This window comes from Chionomys nivalis, chromosome 4, assembly GCF_950005125.1.
Source record: "Chionomys nivalis chromosome 4, mChiNiv1.1, whole genome shotgun sequence".
Taxonomy (NCBI): domain Eukaryota; kingdom Metazoa; phylum Chordata; class Mammalia; order Rodentia; family Cricetidae; genus Chionomys; species Chionomys nivalis.
Window position 1 is genome coordinate 75,992,903 of NC_080089.1, and position 18,548 is coordinate 76,011,450.

General features: G+C 36.2%; 1 protein-coding gene across 2 annotated transcripts in view; it reads right to left on the reverse strand.

Annotated features, from left to right (window-relative positions):
• Positions 1 to 18,548, reverse strand: part of Tinag (tubulointerstitial nephritis antigen) — an 81,513-nt gene that overhangs the window by 58,583 nt on the left and 4,382 nt on the right. For both annotated transcript variants that reach the window (XM_057768171.1, XM_057768172.1), the window contains exons 2-4: positions 6,662 to 6,725; positions 5,912 to 6,001; positions 824 to 938 (exon numbers count right to left, since the gene is read on the reverse strand). In XM_057768171.1, coding sequence (XP_057624154.1) covers positions 824 to 938; positions 5,912 to 6,001; positions 6,662 to 6,725 — 269 coding nt within the window. The remainder of the gene's footprint in view (positions 1 to 823; positions 939 to 5,911; positions 6,002 to 6,661; positions 6,726 to 18,548) is intronic.

Sequence of the window (18,548 nt, forward strand, 5' to 3'; positions counted from 1 at the left end):
ATATTGGCTCAATAAACACCAGTTGTCATCATTTTCTCTGATACTAGTTAAGACTGAGCAATGCTGTCACATGGGGTGATCATGTGCCTGGAAAACAAAGCTTGGGCTGGATGTTTAACAGACACTAGTTAATTTACAATGCCTGTAACAGCAGCATGCTGAAAGAATTGGGGCATCTAGAACCTGATGAATTTATTGTAGACTGACAAGCTGCACTACAGTGCTACTGCAAGCCACTCTGCTCTGGACTGCAGTAGCAGATCTCAGAGAAACAGTTCAACTTGAAAGTGTGTATACCTAGGAAACACTAGACACTAAGTGGTAAGATTTTGTGGTCCCTAGAAAGGTAGCAGCTTCTGTGTGTAACTTTAAAGACTACTTGGACAAAAGCAGGAAGCATGAAAATACTAAAAACACAATTTTACAAACTAGTGTGCCAGGTCTCCAGGAAAAATTCAAATACATTCTTTAAGGCAACTTGAGGACTTTTGAGAACAAATCTTTTCTAATCATCATGGAGTGAATGCCTAAGATTGGTTTTTCATGACAGTGAGACACATCTGCTCCTGTCAGCACCAATCTACTTCATAAAAGGGTGATGGGCATTGAAGAAACTCCATAGGCATTTGCTTTCATTGTGACAAGATTAGCCATTTGGACAAGAAACTGCTTTTGCCTTGACTGCTTTACTATGTGCTGTGCAAACTAGACATGCATGATCCACAAGAAAGAGACTGCTGAACTTTGCCAAAACAAGGCAGGGCAAAACAGAGTTCATCTGTAAAACCACAGATACATCTATGAATCAGAAAGAAACACTTACTGTCATTTCATTCATGCTCAGAAGCATAGGGCTAGGTGGCAAGGTGCCAAGGCGAAATTTGAACCCTTCTTCTAAAGTCATTCCCCAGAATTGGCTATAGTTCTGTGCTGTCCATCTACCTTACAAATGAAGCAGAAAAATATGTATCAGTTACATGATATCACTCATAAATACATGCTTATTTCTAGATCTTAAAATTATATAGTAATAGAATGTCAAAATATGGGAATTATCAGTACAGAGTGAATAGTCTCCATATGGATGCAACACTGATCTTTCAAAACTCAAGTACATGAAATACTAGTCTTGGATTTGGCCTGTTTCTGTTATGATAGACATGAGAAAGGTGAGGCCTCATAATTATATGTTGAAATCAAGAATATGAGATCTTTGTATACTATAAAAAGATTAAGTATAATAATGCTAATATATGCAGTTTCCTTTAGATGTACATAATTGCTCTTTAGAAATAAACCTGACTTTACAGACAAGAACTTTCAGTTTTGAAGTTTCTTTTGAAGTTTCTTGGCAAAACAGAAGTATCCACGAAAAATAAAAAGTTAGCTAGTCATATATTTTATTTTTGCAGTATTAGAGACTAAACCTAGGCAGGCAAGTGTTCTACCATTGAGTGGCTGCTTGGCAATCTTCATCATCCTACTTTAAAGAGATTATATCAGCAAATGTTATCTAGACAATAAGTGAGTTAATTTGTATCCAGTGTTAACCACTAATAGTTACTGGCAAACTTATTAAGTCCATTATTTAGAAATCAGCTATTAAAATGCATGTTTTTCTAGAGACTTATTTTTTTCACCTTGCTTAGGGGAAGGTGCCTTATTTTCAAATATTGATAAGAAAATTTGAAGATAGAATTCTCCAGTAGGTGATGGTGGCTGAACACCAGGTACTGGACAGGCTTCTAAACATTGCTCATCCAAACCTTCTACCCTATAGACAAATGCTTTCAGTATTTAAATCAGGTCTACACTATACTCTTTTGTGTTTGTCATCAAAATTACTTATAATGTGGTAGGCTCTTTTGAGTGATTAGAATCTCAATTCTCAGTAATATTTTTAAAACAAAAACTGCAACATCTAAAGGATCTCAAGGAGGTGGCAACCTCCGGATCTGTATTGCACATGCAATGTTAATAAAACAAACAGATTTTCAGTATGGCAAAATAGAGATAGCAAGCTAGCAGAATTTCCAGAGGAAAAATATTCAGAATTCTACTTTTTTATAAGGTTCCATGACCAAAAGAAATTCAAATAAACAGATGAGAAAGTTTATTTCAAGATGTGTACAAAACAGTTATGACATCAAGACAGACAACAAAGTTACCAAAGTGAGTGAAAGAAAAAGTAACTAGGAAGAAAAATTTTAAAACACTAAGAAAAAATTCAGCCTAGAAATTTTTTGAGCCTAAAAGAGAATCAAAAACCCTTACACAACACCAACCAGAGGGTAACAAAGGAAAAAAAGCTCTGTACTAAGTTTGAATTATTTTATTTGGAGTTCTTGGCCACTAAGGTCCTATAGACCCACAAATATCACAGGCTATGTCCATTGCCCTTTCTTACACTCCAGAATTAAACCCTAATTCCCTATTGTTGAAAATAACAGATGCTTGCCACACACTGCAAAAATCAACCTGATACAGACCTGAAAGCTTTATACCTACTGGCTAGCTTGTATAGTGCTATAAGGTGCTAGACATGCTACCAGAGGAGAAAGTGATCAATAATATCGACTCATCTTTTGAGCTACTCTAATGGCTAGTCTGGCAAGACACACACACTCTTTGGTACGATAGTGGCGCAAAAATCATCTAAGTAATCAATCACTTTCTGCTTGGGTCTAAGTTGCATTCCACATGATAAAACCCATATCTAACATCAGACTCAGAACCTATGACTAAGCAGATCATAGGCCATAGAAGGTAAAAAAAAAAAAAGCTAGAAATTTTGTTAATGGACTTGGTATTAAACTGACTCTTAATGACTTATATGTATAGATTAATACTTCTCTTATTCTTCATGAGAGATGTTCCTAATTGCAATGGATTGTGGTTAAGACAATAGCTCACAACTGGTCAAAGAACATAAAATAAGAGGCTACAGAGAATGTTAAACACCGAAGGAAACATAGCATACTACAACCCGCATTCCAAGTTTCAGGGATTACTACAGATGAGAATGAGTGGAAGAGCCAGGAGCAAGGGATAGCTACAAGAAAACATAATCTTTAGACACAGAAGGGCAATTGTACACATGAACTCACAGAATTTCAACAACATAAATAAAACCCACAAAAGCCCAAAACAGACCAAATCTCAACAGGCAGAGAGGTGATGGCCACACAGTCTGACCTCTCGCTGTGGAACTATATGCAATTGTTAGGTATTGGAAGAAACTTTTCCCTAAGAGTATAATTCCTTTTAAGTCGACCACCACTCTCTAGTAGAAGACTACATGGCCAAGAATATTTGAGATTTGTTGGGGAGAACTGAATATGATCAAAGTACATATAAAACTTACAAAGAACTAATAAAATTTTCAAAAGAAAAGCCCCAGCTGAATCCATTCCAAACTGTTGACAGGTATAAATAAGAGAATGTGTTTTGTTGTGCTGGGTTGTTAGTTTAGTTTAGTTTCTTAGGCAGAGTCTCTCACTCTGTAGCCCAGATTGGCTATCTCATACTCAGACTGACCTCAAGCTCACAGTGATCCTCCTGCCTCAACCTCTCAGTTACTGGGACTGTAGGCTTGAGCTACCAAGCGTGGTTGAGGTTGTAGCTTGAAAGTGCTGAGTACTGACTAAGAACATGGTGGGTTTTCCAATATGACAGCAATAAGAATATGTACACACGATTGTCCATTAACAAGTGAGAATAGCCAATAAGTACAAAATCTATACAACAACAACAACAAGAGAAAGTGTTGAGTCTGGAGTGTTTGCTTTGCAACCTCAGATAAATATAGCAAGTGGAGATCTCCCTTTGTTCTCTTGCACTCAGGATTATTTGTAAAACTTTATTTGGCTTTATGTTCTGGCCTTTTACAATGGTATGATAAGTTGGCTCTTCAAGTAGAGGGTAAATTAGTTTGAGGCAAAAATATTTACTTATATTTTCTGCATTGTCATGAAAGAAAGACATTTTCCATTAATCATTGCCGTGAAAAATAATACAGAGATGTTAGACAGGGTGTTTTAAACCTGTAATACCAGAACTTGGGAGGGTGAACAGGAAAGACTGTCAGCCTGGACTATGCAGCAAAATGTTGCTGCATAAATGAATAAATAAGCAAACAAATAAATAAATAGGAATAAATCAACTGGATAAATATGCTCTGTAGTATATTATGTACAATCAATACAGATCTGAGTTTAATATACAGTGAAGATTTGGAGAAGCAAAGCTTGTATATTTGTAAAACACATATATTAATGTTTTCAACAAAAGTAGAAAGCCTATGCCTCAAAATAACTTTCCATTATACTCAAACAAGCAAATAAGGGAAAGAAAACTCTTCTTCCAAGAAAGGCATTTGCCCAAAGATACCCATGTTCTTAAGAGTGCTTGCTTTCCACCCTGCTTAACAATAGCTCTTGTGTATGCTAGAACAGTTGGAAGCTGTGCAGTTCTCTTACGGTTTCTGGGAAATTTGTCCATCTTGGGTACAACATTGGAATCCTTTAAGAACCCTGACTGGGGTCATTTATCAAGATGACACATACTCTTGTGTTTGTTATGTCTTTTAAATGATTTGGATATAATTTAGGCACAGAAAACCATAATTGGTTTCCCTAGAAATACTCAAATGTCATCAAGCTATCACCTAAAACACTGGTTAAACAAACACATCACACAGAGAACTTGAGAATGACTTCAGAGTGCTAATGTCAAAAAAATGTGACTTTCTGTACTTTGTGTCTTCCAAGAAAATACTCAGGTACATTGAAATTCAGTGTTAGCATTGTTCTGGGAGACATAAAATTTTATACCTGAAAGAAATAGTACTTATATTTTAAAAATGTATCTCAGGGGCCTTTGAGATAGGTCAATAGGTAACAGAACTTACTACCAAGTCAGACATAGGGAGCTCAATCCCAGGGGACTACATGGTGGAAAACCCCCCCCCCCCAAGTTTTGCTTTAATATCAGACATGAGCTATAGCATGAGCATCACAACCATCCTACTCCCACCCTCATCCATACACACGGACTTCTAAAAATGTCATTTTGTTCAAAAGGTCCTTAAAAATGCATTACTTCACTTTTCTAGTTGCTTCAACATGGTCTTTTTATGTTTGGCATTTTGCAGAACGTCAATAATGTTATCGATGGCACATAGACTGGCCAGTGGCAGTGGAGAAATGTTAAGCCATAGATTCTCCAAGCTATTACCCTTTCATTCAGTTCTGGAATGAAAACAAATGTGGGTGCCTACATCAGATTCCCATATATGTAAGTGGAGAAGCAACCAAATTTAATAGTCTTCAGCTGAGCACGGTTTTTTCCTAGCATTTCCTGGTCATTTTTCTATCTTAAAATTGCTAGCAACATAGCACACCTCCACATACCATTTGATGTCAATGTAAGTAAAATTGGTTGAATGTCAGTCATTTCCAAGAAACTGCAGATTAGTGCTACACTACAGTGTTGGCAATGCAGTGCACCATCTGACTGAGTTCATACCCTACCTAGGAAAGCTGAGCATGTTTTGGCTTGGTTAATGCAACAATAAGAAGGAAATGATTAAACTGAATTGAACTTTTCAGCTTTCTAATTTTACCTATCCCATGTGCTATGCATGTTCTCTCAGTATCCCACCACCACACAGTGACACTGATATTTCCTAGTGCTCTAAGGCTAACATCTATGCTTTCATTTTATGTACACATTGTATTTTAACCATTTAATGTTCACCTTGTACACATGAAATGCACATGTTTCTAAAACTCTCATTTTCTTTCCCAATCTTTCTCTATAATTAATAGTCATGGTTACAAGTCAACGACACACAGTATGTCTTCTGAGAAAGAGAGAACGACAAGAGTCCTATACTGAAAGATGAACTTACCCATAGTCCCCTTTATTTATGTGGTCAATTAACTCCGGATGAACAAGGCACACATTCTGGGAACATTTCCATTGCTGTCCTGAGCATGTACTGTAAAGACAAAAAAAAAAATATTACAAAAGTCCTTTGACCTTTACAGAATATGTTTTCAGAACAAGAGTTACTATTGTTACATTGTTAAGTAAGTCATGGAACAAATTTTTTGATTAATGTTAGCCATATTGTTGTTTGATTGTTGGAGAAAATAAATCATAAATCTTGAATTAGGTGCTAGTCAATGTGCTCTTATCCTCTGAAGTAACTACATAATGCATGACCCCATATTCACTGAAGTCTAAATCAAATTAAAATACAGATTTGATATACATATATTTGAAATTTTTCCTGAAGGCTAATACAATTTAAGCAGCATGTTTTCATGTGTACTTACTATGCTCAAAATAATCCCGAAAAACAAAATCACATTTTGTCAGCAGTCTATCAAAACATATATAATTTAGAATATGCTTAATGAGTACTTGATATATGGAGAAAGCTTTCTATAAAACATCCAATTTAAGGCTTGCGTTAAATATACACATAATTACATTGCCAAAATTAATTTCATGCTTCTGAAAATGAATGTCTTACAGCATGTGATTTCTTTTTGCCTAGATGCATTTAAATGTATGCTTTAATTAGAAGAGTTCCTCATTCCTGAAGAAATACACAGAAAATAGAGCTCTGTTCTGTGCCACTTAGATTACTTACCAGGAGTTGCAGTTTTCCTTAACTACTGATCCTTCTTCATAATGTTGGTTACCTCTGGAGCAACCTGATAACAAGACAAGCAAACAAGTGAAAATTCTGAACTGAAGAAACTATATTTACATGACAAGCCATCTATGATGGTCATTAGTTGACAGAACGTGGAAAACTAGTTAGTGCCAATCTGATAGCAGTCTCCATTTGGTTTGTGTTAAGGTTTATTTATCAAATTCTTCTATGCTCCTTCTGTGAGATTCTGTTTTTACAGTTGACATTACATTGCAAAATAGGATGGTAAGAAGTGAAAATTAGATTATCAAAAAATTAATCACTAACTTTGCTTTCAAAATGTTTAAATTAGTAGTGTATAAACATGAGTCAATTTATGGTATTTCTATTTTTAAATTTTAATCAGATCTTATCAGTTGACAAATGACCTGAGCTCAAAATCATAATGACAATACAATACAGTTTAGCTGAATTCACCTGAAAAATACCTTTTCTCCAGTGTTTTGGCTCATGAGAATAAAAATCATGAAATCAGTAAAATTGCAGCCATTTTTCATGAAGAACTAAGTACCTTGGAGAATAAAGAAGACACCAGAAAATAGAAAGACACTCAATGTCTGTGGATTAGTAGACATAATATTGTGAAAATAGCCACCTTATCAAAAGCAATTTACAGAGTCAGTGCAACCCCCATACAAACTCCAACACAACTCTTCACGGAAATTGAAAAAAAAATTCTTCAATTTCATATGGAAACACAAAATATCAGATAGTTAAAACAATCCTGAATTTAAAAAAAAAAAAAAAAACTATGGAAATCAATGTGGTAACTCCTCAGAAAGCTTGGAATAGATCTACCTCTCAATCCAGCTGACACATTCCTAAGCACATACTGAAAGGACTGCCCATCTTTCTGGAGAGACACTTGTTCGTCCATGTGCATTGCTGCTCTATTTATAATAACCAGATATTGGGAACAGCCCAGAAACCCATCAACTGTTCAATGGATGATGAAAATGTGGTATATTTACACAAAGAATTCTATTCAGCTATTAAGAAAAACAAACTTAGGAAATTTGCATGTGAAGAGATGAAGCAAGAAAAAATATCATCCTGAGTGAAGTAACATGGACCCACAAAGACAAATATCACATATTTTCTCTTATATTTGGAGTCTAGATTTTCAGATTTCAGTATGTATGCTACAATCCAAATAATCACTGAGGTTGGGCACTTGGGAAGGGACAGGAGAAGAGGGGAGGTAAGGCTCTTCTAATAAAGGGGTGATAGAATGCAGCATTGTGGAGATATTTAGAGGAAACTAGAATAGGGGATCTAAATGGGGAGAGGATATGTAGGCAAGGTAAAGGAGGGACTATGTGGAAAAACAACAGTGAAAACCTTTGGAAAACTCGTACATTATCACATGTACTCACTCATAAGTGGTTTTTAAACATAAAGCAAAGAAAAAAACTACAAATCACAATCCCAGAGAACTTAGACAACAATGAGGACACTAAAAGAGACATATATAGTTCTAATCTACATGGGAAGTAGAAAAAGAAGATTTCTCCTGAGTAAATTGGGAGCATGGGGACCTTGGGAAAGGGTGGAATGGGAGGGGAGAGGCAGGGAGGGAAGCAGAGAAAAATGTAGAGCTCAATAAAAATCAATAAAGTACATTATCACCAAAGATATAGCTTCATATTTTTGCAGAGCATACTCTGTTCATTTATCATTTGTGTATATTAAATAAACATAAGTTCTGCTAAAAAATCATATGGGAACTTATGACCACAGAAGCCTCCTAAAATATTTATGAAAGGATTTTAAATGAATACTGAATAACGGGTGATAATATCCCAAGTAGAACATGCCACCAAGTAAAACCTACAGGGCAAGACCTAGGGCTATACTTTTATGAGTCATTAGCCAAAGGATCTCTTCCCAAGAGTCACAGGCTTTTTGCCAAGGTTATCGAGCATTCTTCAAAGTCTTATCAGACTTATCGTAAGACCCTATTACTGAAGACAATATTTCCTTATGTGATCAAACACAGAGGAATCAAGATGTGTCCCAAATAGAATCTTCACCCCTACTGACTAGTGCTCATTGTTCTGGGAGGTACTCCACATGCTACCTGAGAAGAAAAGTAATGCTCATGTCACCCACCCAAAACATTTGCAATCTACAATACCAACCTGCCAAAATGTTAGGAGGGTAGCCACCAACCACTTTCTGATCAGATTTAAGGTCCATTCTAATAGAGGGAACCCTGACAATGTTAATGAGGCCAAAACCCTGTGACTATATCGGCCATGGGCCTAGGAGTAACCTACTACCACTATTATCCTGCTGAAGAAATATAGTAATACAGTGACTCCTACTGACAATTTGTTCTGCCCATCGATGAGTTCCCGGCTCAGTCCTCCATCAGAAAAGATGAAAGTTACTACAAAGACCCACAGCTGAACAGTTTGCAGAGAACGAGAGAATAGTTTTCAGTCCTCTGTAACATGAATGGGGCCTGCTTGTTGTCGGGGTTTTTGTCCCGCCTGGTACCCCACAACTGTTTAGCCCCAAAGAAAATCACACATAGGTCTCCATAAATTATAAGCTGATTGACCCATTAGCTCTAGCCTCTCACTGGTTAACTCTCACATCTTGATTAACCCATTTTTCTGATCTATGTTAGCCATGTGGCTCTGTACCTTTTTCAGTGGGGCAGATCACATCCTGCTGCTTCGGTGGTCTGGGCAGGAGTGGGAAGAATTAACTTCCTCCTTCCCAGAATTCTCCTATTCTCATTGCATAGGAGAATTTCTACTTCCTGTCTGGTTTCCCCGCCTATACTTCCTGCCTGGCCAATCAGCGTTTATTTAAAACAGGATTGACAAAATACAATTTTCCCGCACCAGTCCTCTTTCCTAAATGGCATGTCTCATGAAACCCGTCCCTTCAATGCTCAGGGAACTGTGAGGAAGATGCAGCAAAAAGATAATAAGAGCCAGAGGTTGCGAATAACTCGAGAAGAACAGTATCTTCCAGACATGGCAGGACTAACACACAAATGCATCCACAGAGAGCCCAGCAGCATGCAAACACCTGTACAGGTTCAAGCCTGACCAAGTCCCAGCACTGTGAGGGACATGGGCACAGGAGTTCACCTCTAACCAAGAAGTTATTTACAATTGATAGCCGCTTACAAAGGAAAAATAAGCTTTCCACAATGATACATCACTGAGAATATCAATCACACTTCAGGGCAGGCCCCATGATCAAGAGTAGTTAGGCAACATAAGGTGAACACCATGATATTTTGCATGTGAGATTTTTGTTACATTTTGTTTGGTTTGGCCATTTTTAGTCTTATTGTATTTGTTTGTTTGCTTTGATTTTCTGTTTCTATGGGTTTTTTGAGGGCGAGAGAAAGCAAAGAGACCGAAGAGTTGGATGGGTACAGAGGTAGAGATGATATGAGAAGAGTTGAGGTATGAGAAACATGATTAAAATATACTAAGTGAAAAATACTTAAGAAAAGAAGAGAAATATGAAGAAGAGATCCAAATGCCTCTTAACTATTTACTGAAATTGATTGATAACTGGTTTATAAAGTTATGTGAACTATCCAAAAGAGACCAATGATGAATCATGATAATAAGGAAAGTGTTCAATGTCCTATAATCATTGACCAGGCATTTTTCAAAAAGATAAACTCAAATAAAAGGGAGATTTAACTTTAAGTACAGAGTTTAATTACTACCCAGGTAAGGTAGTTTTGATAATGAATTCATCCAGCTATTCCTAGAATACAGAATCAGACAGTGCCATGAGATAAAGATTTCTAAGGCTAGAGGTTTGTGTCAGTTGTAGAGTACTTACTTAACACACAGGAAGGCTTCAGTTCTGCTTGGTATACTTTAGATTTATATTAAATCTAGACTAGGCATCTCAGTAGGGGAATTGATAGAAGTATATAGAAATCCAGGAATACATATACATTATGTATTTCTTAAAACCTGAGACTACATGTCTATTTCAGCAGTATGTTTAAGCAAGAAAAAATTGTCTAGGGCTGAGCTCAAAGCATACCGGATGGGAAACATTCAGAAGAAACTAAGAATGAATGGCCTGTAAGGAAACAGGAAATTCAATAGAGGTTGAATTTGAAAGAAAGGAATTTCTTATGAGCAAAATGGCTGGCACAGGGTCTAGTGGTGTTGTTCTTGTTGCTTGACACATCCAGGGTCATGTGGGAAGAGGAACCCTCAACTGGGAAAATATCTCCAACACAGTGGCCTGTAGGCAAGTCTGTGGGACAATTTTAGAGTAATAATTGATGTGGGAGGATCACAGTGGGCAGTGCCAATAGACAGAGGGCATAAAAAAAAAAACTGAGAAAGCAATGAGGAGCAAGCCAGCAAGTAGCACTCCTCCATGGCTTCTGTTTTGGTTCCTGCCTCACGGTTTCTGCCTTGAATGCCTGCTATGACCCCCTGAGATGATAAATTTTAAGTTGTCAAATGAAATAAACCCTTTCTTCTCAAAGCTTCCTTTTTTTATGCTGTTTATCAATGTTTATCAAGTAATGGAAAACAAACCAGTACAGCCAGTCATGCACAACATTGCCAGAGATCAAGAGCGAGAAAGCAAAAATCTGGACATATCATTCAATGCTGGAGAAGCTGTCAACAGCCTCATTAAAAAGGGGTCAGAAGAATAGCAACGAGAGAAAGCCTGTCAGAATAAGTTGATGAGGAACTTGAAAGAAAGAAAGCAAAATCATTTCTTTCAGATATTTTGCCATTAAATGGACAAAACAAAAAAATTATAAAGAACAGAGAAAGGGAAAGGTCTTCTTAAAATTAAATTTAAAAACTTTTTAATTGCATTTAGAAGACTGAGGTGTGGGGGGGGGAGGGGGAGGATTGTAATACAAAGGAGCACTTGACAAAGGTACTCCAGGACTCCAAGGTCACAAGAGGGAATCAGTTCAACTGAAATGAGAACCAAGATGGAACTAAAACAGGGCTAATTCTATAATGATGGAAGCATAAAACAGTACCAGTTTTCAGTTAAAATGTATATGAATTATATTCAAGCGAGTTTGCCCAATTATTTTTACATATCATTCATATAACAGTTTTGTCAAAAACATTATATTAAATTAAAAATAAATCTAATGACTACTGAAATTAAGGGAGTCTTACAACTTTAACAGCTTTTAGAATTAGGTAAATCAAAAGTGTGAAGAGGGAAATAGTTGGTCTTGTTGCCTCAAGGAAAGATAATAATATGGTGTCTGTGATTTACTTTAAGACACTTCATCACCTTGTGTTATAAATATCTGTGCAGGCTGAAGCTGCACCGGAGGAAAGACAGTCACTTGCTGTAATCAGGAATCTGCACCCCAGGGGTATGCCCTAGCATGCATTCTAAGAGGCCAGACTTGAGGCTAGCTGCTTTGAATGCTTACCTTATCCACATTTTCAGCACCAGAATTAGCATAGTGAATATAAAAAATGGGATTTTATTGGTAAAAGTAGTGGCTTTTTAATAAGCACAGTGGATCTAAATAGCTCACATTGGTTAAGTTAACAGCATCCAATTTATGTGGTGAACTAAAATATTTCAGTGTCACATTGTACCTCTCAACTCAGAGTTCATATTTATCTATATTTCCTTAAGGACAAATTGTACACAATTGTGGACCTCGTACCCTCAGATTGAGCTTTTCCTGCACACAGTCATATCATTTGAGAAGATTTGCCGAATTGATCCCTATTCCAACGGTAATAGAACCTCTGTGACAGGAGCATGTGTTCCTCCAGTAATTTTTTTTTCAAGAAATGAATTCCTAACAGGACAAAGACTTGAAATTTCACCCAGCTCAGAGAGGTTATGTGAATTTGCTTGTGTTTATCACCAATGCATTTTTTTGGAATGGTCAATATGTGTAGCAGAATTTGAGACTTTGATTGCCATTGATCTTCATTCTAATGTTACAGAAGTTGCAAAGGGATAAAGGAACTCATTCAAATCAAGAATTCAAATATGTCAGTGGTAAACACACACACGTGTGTGCATGTATGTGTGTGTGTGCATGTATGTATGTGTCTGTGTGTGTGTGTGTGTGTGTGTGTGTATGGTTTATTTGCCCATGCTGGTGGTTTTTTTAAGTCTGTCACTATCACTGTTTTCTGTATTTGAAATTTGAAATTCTCAAGTTACTAGATACAATGCTGCACGTAAGAAAGGAAAGGATGTAATTAATGTATGTCTTGCTTCCATCTTATATAAAATTGATATATTTATCTTTATTCCTTAAGATAATGCTAAATATCAAGTTTTTTTTATTTAAACACTTCTCAGGACAGAAATAGAAACCAGCATGTAACTTGGTCATATGAAGCTAATAAATCACTGTGTAATAATGTAGGAAACATACAATATAGAGAAAACCTGGAAACAAAAAAATTGCTTTGCACATGAAAAATTAATGTAAATCATAACTATTTTCTTTTTTAGTTTATTTCACACATTTCTTTTTTTTGGTTTTTCGAGACAGGGTTTCTCTGTGGTTTTGGAGCCTGTCCTGGAACTAACTCTTGTAGACCAGACTGGTCTCGAACTCACAGAGATCCGCCTGCCTCTGCCTCCTAAGTGCTGGGATTAAAGGCGTGTGCCACCACCGCCCGGCCTATTTCATACATTTCTTCAATTTCATGTAGTGCTCTTTTCAACAAATTATTTTCCAAAGGAAGACAAAACAAGAGGGAAAAACTACCTTTCTTGAGAGCAATTATAGTCTAATGTGAGCTTTTTTTCTACCAATTGAAATGAGTAATTAGTTACTCCTATCCATAATGAATGGAGTAAAGGTTCTCTCTGGAACATAAATTCTACCTAAAATATATCTCTGGGTTGAAATCTTTGAAATATTCCCCTCTCAAGCAAAAATTGGTGTTGAAGAGGTAGCAATTACTTTTCAGAATGGACTACATGTTTTAAATAGGAAAAGTATGGATACACTTATTGTATCTGCAGCACTGTAGCTGAGTCAGGCATTACAGCCTCATACCTGTAATCCCAGTAAGAAGGAGGGAGGCTTCGATTGGAAAACTTGCTGACTTTAAGACCTGTGTGATCTATACAGGTCAGCTTAGGCTACAAAGGTGAAAGTTGGTCTTTTTTGTCAGTGAGAGAAGAGAGTGAATTATAACTTATTTTATAATATTAATATGCAAACTGATAGTAAATTGACCTAAGGTTCACCTGGATCCATAGTACTCTGGAAACTGAGGCAAGAGATTTAACTGAGTCCAAGAATTAAAGCCTAGAGTGCAAAACAAAGCAAAACCTAATCTCAAAGTAGGAGATAATTATATTTCGTTGAAACTGTGACTTAAAAAAATGCAAGCACTTAGATAGGCATAATCTTACATGATTATTAATTTTCTGAGAGATTTCAATGATTGTTCCCAATATCATTTATTGTTTTTACAAGCCCCATACTTATCTTTTCTGGCACATTATATTTATTAACCACTGCAGGACAATCTACCTTCCAGACGATGCTGTGGGGTTACACTGTTGTCCATGTAGGTCACCAGATTATTACTCCTTTACAACAGTTCTAGTTGTTCCATACGCTACAATCTTCTTACTTACATAGATCTTATGTTTTTCAAGATGTGAGACTTTATAATATAAATAATATAATACAATTATAATATAATAAATTTATATGCTATAAATTAAGAATATAATACTCTTCTATTAGCACATCAATGCTTACTTCAAGGGTACACTAAAAGCTTTAAATACCATCAATAGCTTTTACCAAACTGTCACCTTGAAAAAAAATGTAAGTTACCTGAAAATGAGAAAATGATGTTTCACTATTTGACAAAGACAGTTTAGCATCCACCTCATGCATGAAAAAAAAAAACATGCTTCTTAAAATGTGTTTATTCATTAAAACTATATGGATAAATAACTATAGGCAACAAAAGAAAGCTGGGAGCGGGAAAGGCGGTCGTCCCCAAGGAAGAGCAAACCAAAACCAACTGGTTATCCACTGCCAAACTGTCAGTTTTGAAGTCATAAGCACACACACAAAAAAAACTTCATATGGACTGAGAAGCTTACATTTAGAAATATATATATATATCATATATCATATATGTATATGTAATAACAATGAAAAAAAGGCCATGGGTTTGAAGGAAAGAGTGTATAGGAGGGTGTAGAAGGAGACAGGGAAGGGAGAAGTGTTATAATTATATTATCTCAAAACTAAAACAAATGAAAAGTTAAAACTGTATCAAAATATTACTTGATGAATATTGCATTCAAAAACATGAAAATTTTCTAGATATCAATTTCTAATAGGAATGGATCTTGAAGGAGAACCATAACATTACTAAATCACCATAACCTCTAACTGCATTCTAAATATTTGTCCTTAGACCCACAATAAATTGGGCCTTTCCTCCTCATCTACCAAATGTCTCTTTGCAATAGAGACCATTACAGAAAAAACAAACTGATGAAAACGCAGAGTTATGGAGCCCAGTCCCAACTATATCTAGAACACAACTCCTAAGCCTAAGTCTCAGGGACCATTGTGAGGGATGGGTGGAAGACTATAAGAGCCAAAGGACCAGGGAGTTTGTTGTGAGGTTGTCTCCTGAGAATGTCGATGTCAAGCCCACTAATATGACTGCCTAGACATGGGCTTAACGAGGATGATACAAACAGACATGCTAACATGAATGGAGAAAGCCCGTGAAGCCTCAGCCCTACACACAGAACTATAGACAACTAAGAGATGCTGAGAGGAGGAGAAATAGTCATACCTAGGGAAGAGTACAACAATTGGCTATCCAATACCAAATAGTCATGAAAACATACACATGGAAGTAGCATTAGATGGAGTAGGTTGTATTTAGGAATGTGTATGTGAGATAGATAGATAGATAGATAGATAGATAGATAGATAGATAGATAGATGATAGATAGATAGATAGATAGATAGATAGATAGATAGATAGATAGACAGATAGATGATAGATAGATAGATAGATAGATAGATAGATAGATATTTACACATAGATAGATATAGATATAGAAGTTGTCAACAAGTAATGAAAAAAGGAGGCCATGAATTTAGTTTAGACAGGAGCAAAGAGAAACAGATAGAAGGGTTTGAATGGATGAAACTTAAGAAGGAAATTATGTCATTATATTACACTATCAAAAAATTAAAATAAATAATTGAAAATGCATTTATTCTTTACAATTATACAGAAATAAGATTATTATTTAATTTCATAAATCTGTCATTCAAAAAACATAAAAACTTTCTGGGAATAATTTGATACTAAATGAACCAATATTTAGTAGGGTGCTCAGGTGATCTTCATGTGCTGTAACTAGAACACAGAAAATAAGCATCATACCCTTTCCATAGCTACTTACACAATCCATGTAGAGTAGCTGCCCCATTAAACAAGGGGGCACAAAATAATGGACAGATTAAAGCCTGAAGGGTACAGGAACTTTCATGCAATAGTAAGTACTCAATAATATTACTTACTATTAGAAAGAGGAATACAAGGGTTAATAAGAAGCATGGTATTTTCAAAAGGTCTGGAAAACATCTACGATGTGTAGTAAGTTACCATGTGGCATTAAGTGAATTTTTCCTATATACAACATTCAAATATACACTATTTGGGATAATGCTTACAAAAAGAATCCTACCTCTAACTGATTCTGGGCATAGAGCTCTATAAAGAGCCCATACATTATCATTGAGTTATTAATATAGATTGTCACATAATTTGACTTTAATAGTTCCTTTATAAATCATTTCATTGTGATAGAATAAACAAGTTCAACTACAAAGGCATCTCTGAACCTTCTTTTACTTTCCAAGCAATCACTGTCTTTCAAACCTAAAATACATACAGTTGTGTCCCGGGGCTACTGTCTACACTTATGCTAGTTGGGCTTTGGACAGAGCCAGAATTCGAATCACAGAAACTATAGTTGCAATTGCATTAAATGAGAAAAGAGGGTCAGGGAAGAAATAGGGATTGTAGGATATGGTTGAGTGGAAACAACATGCATTCCCAAAGAGTGACACCCATACTCACAACCAGCAGAAAGACCCAGCATCGTCCAGCCTTCCAGCTCCCCATCGGTAGCTAGTAATTTATATTCCATAGTGAAAACATTGATTCCAAGTGCTTGTAATCCATCTTAGTGGTATTTTCTGTTATACAAGCACATTGACTCCAATAATTAATTTCATTTTTACAGTTTGTAAAAGTATTTTTTTGAAGTATTAGCAGAGAACTTCTTATTTAGCAGTTGTGAAGATAACACATCTACAGGACCTGTTACTAGTCTTGAAGAAACAGAGCTAACATTTTCCCATTATTCTTGACATTTATTTTGTAATTTCTTCCTTGCAATAATTAACTGCATTATTATTTCTAAAAAAGAGAATTGAGAAATTTGACAAGTACCATCTGAACAAATACGAAAATAACATTTATCTAAGATAGCAAGAACTAACTCTACATATATCACTGGGCTTACAACTCAATGGTAGAGCCCTTATCTAGTATGCCTAAGGCCCTGGGTTCATCCTCCAATAATGCAAGAAAATCATAAATTAGCATAATATATGTGGCTACTGTAAAATTATTTTAACTAAGGACTTCTTATAATAGTCTTAGTAAGAGGAGACATACTCTCTACTATTGGATGTAATATCAAGCTTTACAAGTGCAATGATGTTGTGACCAGAGACGTGGAAGAATAGGAGCGGGGAGATGTAGAAAGTGTTGATAAGTGGTATTGCATCATAGTTAAATAGGAACAGGAAGTCCTGGGTGTGTTATTTCCCAGTGGGGGTCCAACAGACAAAAGCAATGTACCTGTATGCCACATTCACTAGAAGAAAGGCAATTGAATGTTTTAAACATAAACAAATGATAAACGCTAAACTTGATTTAAATGCTATGCAATATATATGCATACAAAACATCACATTACACCCTTAATACTTAAAATTTACATTTTGTGTCAGTTAAAAAGTAAATTTAACTTAAATAAAATTTACAAACCCTAAACAATGATTCTCATAGGCTTAACTTGTTTTAAGTGAAAAGTAACTTATTTTAAAGGGCTAAGTACCTATCCTGTCTTCCTAGAAAGAAAAAAGAGAAAGGAAACTTGCTGTTCTAGATATGTAAGTGAGAAGCTGTGCATGGTCGGAAGCAAATCATGGGAAGAAAGCCCAATATGAGATAGGAAGAGAAGCTCAGACCCATCAGTAATCAGGGAGAAGCCAGTTTCTACTGTTCCTCTAAGGAAAGGTTGCAACCCTGGGTGTTTAAAATATCAGGTAAATGAATTTGTATACAGTGCCAGATTGGGACTAGTAGACTGGAATTGATAGTCTTGAAACCCAGGAAGCAGTGCATGTTCCAGTGCTAGGATCCCCAGTGTTTTTTGTTTGTTTGTTGTTTGTTGTTATTAGCACACAGTTTCAGGAGCAGACATGTGAAGGGAGTGGAAATATAAGAACCAGAGGTGGGAGGAGTGCTGTAATACGCTGTCTACTGGACATGGTGTGACGGTTGTACCCACAAACTCACAGGAGCAATGGCTGCTTGCATGAGACCTGCTCAAGACTGGGCACGTTAACAGTCTATCACAGAGCAGGGAAGGACACATGAGGCCCCAATTATCTCTGAGATCTATACACTTCAGTGTCTACCTGGATAAGGAGTCACAGTCCCCTCAGCTACACAGGCTCTGGTGAGCACCCTTTACTTCTGTAATTAATCGGCACCCAGGCTCA